Raw genomic sequence first — 6,625 nt, 5'->3', positions numbered from 1 at the left:
TTAAAGGAGATGTGTCAGAGGCGGAGTCTGTTTAAAGGAGGTGTGTCCGGGACAAGTTTGTTTAAAGCAGGATGTTGGGGGAGGAGTCTGAGTGCGCTCGGTTTTAGGTGGATCAGGATGAACACAGGTGACTTGGATTCACTCAGACGCAGTTCAGTACATCTGGATTAGCAGTTTTAATTCATCTCAACTGAAACACATCAGTAGAAAATCCAGAGGTTTTGTACTTGAGCCCAGGATCTTGCAGAAATCCCTCCTGAACACCTGTTTCCGACCCAAAACCACCATCAATTGAAGTTTTAAGTGAATATAATGATTTGGTTTCCTCCGTCGGCTCTAAATAATAAAACCTCTATAGCAGCTGTCTGAACAGCATACCTCAGGATATTTGGACTTCAAGCTCTTGTGCATTTCTCTGAAGCGGCTGTAGCGTCTGAATACCGTCCATGTCTCGTCCATCACGGTGACCTGAAGGAGGACAGAGACAACAGCGTCCACACCCAGTTCCATCGGACAAAAACTCAACCTGAAGCTGTCATCAAATCATTTTCAGAAAATAAAATGTCCAAAATGTGAACCTAAAGGTGACAGATGGTTTTGTTGAAGGTTAACGTTCAGGTCCCCGAGGGGCAGCACGCCACCCAGTTCTTGAATTAAATCATGTGGAGAATTTTATGAAACCCTGGAAACTTTACCTCCACATCTGTAAAATGGACTGAGTTGGAGTCATTTTTCTGTTTGCTAAGATTGCTTAGCTGCGGCAGCCATCTTGAATCATGTGACTCAAAAAGTTAATGAGCAGTAGACGCTGACTTATTTATCTTTACTTAACCAGACTTGCTGTGAGGCAACAGTGCTAAGCACTGAGCTAATTTACAGATGGTAGTAGCCGACAGTTGATACACATCCTCTGAGTTCTGAGGTCGTTGGTTAGAACGTTTTGACATGCACGGTGGCGGGTGATATGCATTCCTTCCACAAACACCATTTTAAACAGAACTTATCAGCAGAGTTGATCCAGATGGATGTTAGCAGCACATTGTAGTTGTCCTGCTGGTCTCTGGATTTAACCCTGGATAATTTGTTGCCATGACGACTGTTTTTGAATTTGAAGAGGGACCGGTTTATCACTTTGGTACGGCACCGAGTTGGAATAAACCAGAATGAATTGGACTACATGTAACCGAATCTTGTGATAATTCACAGATTTAACGGTCGGAGGGAGTCCCTTAGACACAAAAATAAGATTGTCACAGAAATATTGTTGAATTGTTTTCAGACTGAGATTAACTTCAGTCGTTTACATGTGTGTGAATGAGAGGGAGGAGGTGGAACAGTGAGGCTACAAGGAGCAGAAGTCAAAGGTGCAGGACTTCAAGGACATGGGGTCCACTGCCCAGGAAAATGGGGAGTTTGGTAAAGAGGTGAAGAAGAGAGTCCAGGCAGGATGGAGTGATGGAGAAAAGTTTCAGGAGTGATTTGTGAAAAGGGTGTCAGCAAAGGTCAAAGGAAAAGTTTACAAGACAGTGGTGAGACCAGCTATGTTGTATGGTCTGGAGACAGAGACATGGACAAAAAGACAGGAGACAGAACTGGAAGTGGCAGAAATGAAGATGCTGAGGTTCTCCTCAGGAGTGACAAGGCTGGATAAGATTAGAAATGAGATCAGAGGTACAGCACAGGTTGAACAACTGGGAGATAAAGTTAGAGAGGACACACCGAGATGGTTTGGACATGTCCAGAGGAGGGACAGTGAGTATGTTGGTAGGATGCTGGAAATGCAGCTGCCAGGAAAATGACAGGGAGGAGATATATGGATGCAGTTAGAGAGGACAGAGTAAGACTGAGGATGATGATTCACTGTGGAGACCGTTAACCCATTCAGTTTTAGTTGTTCTTCACTTTTAACATTTTAGATTCTCAAGTCTTTCAAAACATGATCATCCTGAGTTTTTAATCCAGATTTTGTTGTCACCATGAGAGGTTTTATAAAGACAGCTGGAGTTATTTTCCTGTTTGATGAAGACGTTTCTCGATTGAAACCAAAAGTTGTGAAACGTCAAACTTTGAACTTCGGTGAGCTGAACTCACATGAAGCCCTGCCCTCCCTGCAGAGGGTTGTCAGGGTGTTTTGGGGTAAAATAGCAGCTCAGATCAGAGACTCACCTTCACCTCAAACTCAAAGTGCTCGTCCTTGCCTTGTCCCCGAAGAACGTAACGAGGAACGCTAACTTTAACGGGCTCCTGCGCGCTGCTGTGGCTCGACCCGATGGGTCGGGACACCAAGTGCTGCGGGGGGGGGGGGGGGGGGGTCCCCGAATCAGAACAGACAGGAAGAGAAACAGAAAGAGGAAGAGAGTAAAAAGCTGGTTCAGAACCAACGCTCCTCTGAATTTAAAGTAAAATAAAAACAATCAGAATTTCAGCTGATATTTAAACTTTATTAATGTGTTTCACAAAAACTCCATAAAATTTAACACATTAAACATTTTACATCTTTAATTTGAAACCATTTTCCATTCGGACAGTAAATGAGTCAATAAGAGAAAAATAAAGACATTTAGAAGAAACTTTATTAACTGAACTGATTAGAACCTTTGAAACTGTCAGAACAGAGACATTTTAAAAATAATAAAATGTTTTTAAAAACATTAAATGCTGACTTAATACTTTATATGAAATTTATATCCTAAAAACAAAAAGCAGGACAGGAGAGGTTCATCAGGTAACATCTGCTTTTAGGCACACAGGTGATTAATCAGGACCTGAGCCTCTGAGGAGCAACTGAAAACCAATTTCCAGGAGTCACCCGGACCTCTGGACGAAAGAACTTCAGCCGAGACACGTCTCAGCGCTGGTCTACGGTGGTTTGTAAAGATGATGTCCGTGGCGAGGCAGTTCTCAGCCGACCTCACCAGAAGACACCTGATGTCCGCTCGCCTGCGGACTCTGAGGTTTTGAAACTGAGGCTGGGAGGGAACCAGACTGGACCCCCGCGGCACCGGATGGAAGACTCCGTCCTCCTGGAGAAGAACTATGTGAGTGTCTGTCAGGAGGAACTGGAAGATGGCCTCCTGTTGGACCTGGGAAGAGTTCTTGACCTTAACGCTGGTGTAGAGCAGAGGACAAACATTAGCCAGGGACGGTTTGTCTGGACCGTCCATGTTTCCGTGGACGATATAAAGCAGGTCTGCGAGGACCCGCTTGAATCTGTTCGTGATGTAAAGACCGTTGTCCATGACTATGTCAGGGACATTGGATGTCCAGTCCAAAGACAGAGCCATGAGGTCATCAGACAGTAAGTGACCCTCGGTCAGCTCAGAGAACTCACCAGGAGACCGGGCCTTCAGCAGCGCCTTACAGAACTCCTGTGTCAGCTCTTTGCTGTGAGTGAAAACAGCTAAAACCGTATCTTCACTGCAGCCGAGCAGACGGACGTGCTGTCCGGCCAAACTGATCTGGACCTCTTTGATTTCCAGAAGCTCAAAATGATGAAACAGAACCAGCGTGTCCCCAGATTCTGTTCCTGCTGAAACAACCACCAGGTTCTTTTCTGACAGAACCAGACAAGCAGGTTTTGGAATGGGTTTCTTGAAGCTGGCCGTCTTGATCCAGAAGATACTCAGAATCTTTTCAACTGGTCTTTGAGGAAGCAGAGACTCCATTTCTTTTAGGACCTGCTGAGATGAAAGATTCTGTAACTGGGTCAAAGGTGGTGGCAGCTGGATCAACTTCTGATGAAACTCTTCTGGGCTTGTGTTCCTGACTGAAGACACAGACCCCTCAGGCCACTCCGAGATCCCTGAAACAACTGCTACACTAAAGTGTTGAGGAGGACCAACGGAGCCATTCTTCGACAAATCCACCAAACGGGCTTTGCATTCTGCAGCAGTGGGAGGTTCTGGTAGTAGAAGCTGTGTTTGTTGGATCAGAGACAGCTCTTTGAACACCATGTTGACATACTGGGACACAACAAACTTCATTTCATTGACTCCAACACTTCGAAGGATGTCTCGTGTTTCCTGAAGTCGTCTCTCTGCATCTTTGTACGTTTTGGAAAGCTTCCCAGAAAAGTAATCCAAAACGTAGTTTTTGCCAGCCTCCTTCAAATCTTGCAGAGAGTATTTGTCAGAACTCTGAGACTTCAGTATTGGATCCACTGATTGATCCCTGGGTAGTTCAGAATCCACTGACCTCCATGAGTATATCTTTTGGTCCTTGACTTTTTGAATGCAATCCCAAACATAGCTCCTGCCAGTCAACACCCTTTCTGCAGATTCATTGCTTTTGTTGGTCTTTTCATCACCGATGGATTCTGAATAATGCTTGGAGGGGTTGTCATCACTGCCAGAATGTTGCAGTTTGGTTGAATGATCCCTGGTAAGTTCAGGATCCTGTACTCTCCATGGGTAGAGCCGTTGGTTCTTAAGTTTTTCAAAGTAGTCCCAAATGTAGCTCCTGTTGGCAGACCTCCTTTCTGCAGATTCTTTTTTATCTTGTCCCAGTTTTTCTGTCATGGACTTGAGGTCTTGCTGTAAGCTGGTGTCAGCAATTTCAGAGCTCTGGGTCTTTGATGAACATTCAGATTCCTCTGGTCTCCATGGGTAGAGTGTTTGGTTTTTGATGTTTCTAACATACTCCCAAAGATTGTTTCTGTTGGCTGACACCTTCCCCGCTTCCTTTTCTTTTAGGTGTTCTATTTCACAGCTGACAGTTGTTGAATCTTGATCAGAGCTGATACAAGTGCCAAAACTTTGTGACCTGGAAAGCCCAGATCTGAGCTCTGGTTTCCATGGGTACAACGCTTGATTCTTGACTTCTGTAACATAATCCCAAATGTAGCTCCTACTGGCTGACACGCTTTCTGCAACTTTGTACTTTTCTTGACGGAGTCCACCAATGGACTTGGAATTGTGCTTAAAGCAGGTGTAATCACTGCCAGAACTCTGGGACTCTAAAAGCTCAGATTCTTCTGTGGTCCATGGGTACAGCGTTTGGTTCTTGCCTTTTGCAACATATTCCTGAATGTAGCTCCTGCTGGACGTCACTTTCTTTGTTTCAGCCTCTTCTTGCAGATGAATGACAGACAAGTTCAGCTCCTCTCCAGAATCCTTTTTAGAGCTCTGGAATTTCACCAAATGATCCTCTGACACGTCAAACTCTTCTTTCTCCAGGTTATACGTTTGGCTGTTGACTAATACAAAGTCCTTTAAAACAATGTTCTTATTGTCCAACATGTTCTCTTCATCCACGTGATCATTAATAAAGTTCATCTCTTTACTGGTAACACTTTGAGAGCTCTGTGACTTTGATGACCACTCCTCTGATGCTCCGGACCCATCCTCAGATGCTTCTGACTCTTCTTTCTCCAGATTTTGCATTTTGTTGTGCATTACTGTAAAGTTCTCTAAGTCAAGGTTCTTGGGGCTCGGTTCGTTTTGGTCTTTGTTCATTTGACTACTAATGGCCTCTTTTGAAACCTCCTCACAGCTGACGTAATCATTAATCTGGGACTTGGAAAGTCCTGATTCTTCTCTCTCTAGATCAAATGTCCCATCCTCCGACGCTCCGGACTCTTCTTGCTCCTGGTTATACGTTTGGTTGTTGACTAATGCAAAGTCCTTTAAATCAATGTTCTTATTGTCCAACATGTTCTCTTCATCCATGTGATCATTAATAAAGTTTATCTCTTTACTGGTAACATTTTGAGAGCTCTGTGACTTTGATGACCCATCCTCCGGTGCTCCGGACCCATCCTCCAATGCTCTGGATTCTTCTTTCTCCAAATTTTGCATTTTGTTGTGCATTACTGTAAAGTTCTCCAAGTCAAGGTTCTTTGTGTTCTGTTCATTTTGGTCTTTGTTCATTTGACTACTAATGGCCTCTTTTGAAACATCCTCACAGCTGACGTAATCATTTATCTGGGACTTGGAAAGTCCAGATTCTTCACTCTCCAGGTCAAATGTTTGATTACCTTGAAAGCACTTATGTAGCATTGATTCCTCCTCCGTATCAGAAACCCAGCAGGAGTCACTTCCTTTGTCAGGAATGTTCCCGATTTCATTAGACCCATTGTTTTTTTCTTTAGTAAAACAGTCAAATCCACAAACTACTGGACCGTCTTTGTCTACTTGAATATTAACATCCTTCCACCATTTGATTTTGTTCAGATCTTTTTCAATCAAGAGTCCAACTGAGGACTCCAGCAGTTTTTCTCCGTGAGGTTTTAGGAGACCACTCTCTGGTTCTTCTAACATGTTCTCCTGGACGTCAGGAAAGGAACGCATCTCAAACTCCAAGGAGGGCAGGAGGTTAAACAAACAGGATCTCTGTGTGCACAAGGGGGAATTCTGTGACTACACCAAACAGGAAAACAGCAAGGGTCTTTGAGATGTACAAAAGTGCACAGTGATGATTAACGATGACACCAGGTGCACAGGAGAGGATTAACGATGACACCAGGTGCACAGGAGAGGATTAACGATGACACCAGGTGCACAGGTGAGGATTAACGATGACACCAGGTGCACAGGGGAAGATTAACGATGACACCAGGTGCACAGGGGAAAATTAACGATGACACCAGGTGCACAGGAGAGGATTAACGACGACACCAGGTGCACAG

At 44.3% G+C, this 6,625-nt stretch overlaps 1 protein-coding gene across 1 annotated transcript in view; it reads right to left on the bottom strand.

Annotated features, from left to right (window-relative positions):
• Positions 1-6,625, bottom strand: part of kif16ba (kinesin family member 16Ba) — a 23,537-nt gene that overhangs the window by 901 nt on the left and 16,011 nt on the right. Inside the window, exons 26-27 of the mRNA XM_037689609.1 lie at positions 2,167-2,289; positions 379-468 (exon numbers count right to left, since the gene is read on the bottom strand). Of these exons, the coding sequence (XP_037545537.1) occupies positions 379-468; positions 2,167-2,289 (213 nt within the window). The remainder of the gene's footprint in view (positions 1-378; positions 469-2,166; positions 2,290-6,625) is intronic.

This window comes from Nematolebias whitei, chromosome 16 (genome assembly GCF_014905685.2).
Source record: "Nematolebias whitei isolate Nwh7 chromosome 16, NemWhi1, whole genome shotgun sequence".
NCBI classification, from domain to species: domain Eukaryota; kingdom Metazoa; phylum Chordata; class Actinopteri; order Cyprinodontiformes; family Rivulidae; genus Nematolebias; species Nematolebias whitei.
Note: the sequence above shows the minus strand (reverse complement) of the source record. Positions and strands in the feature narration are given on the sequence as shown.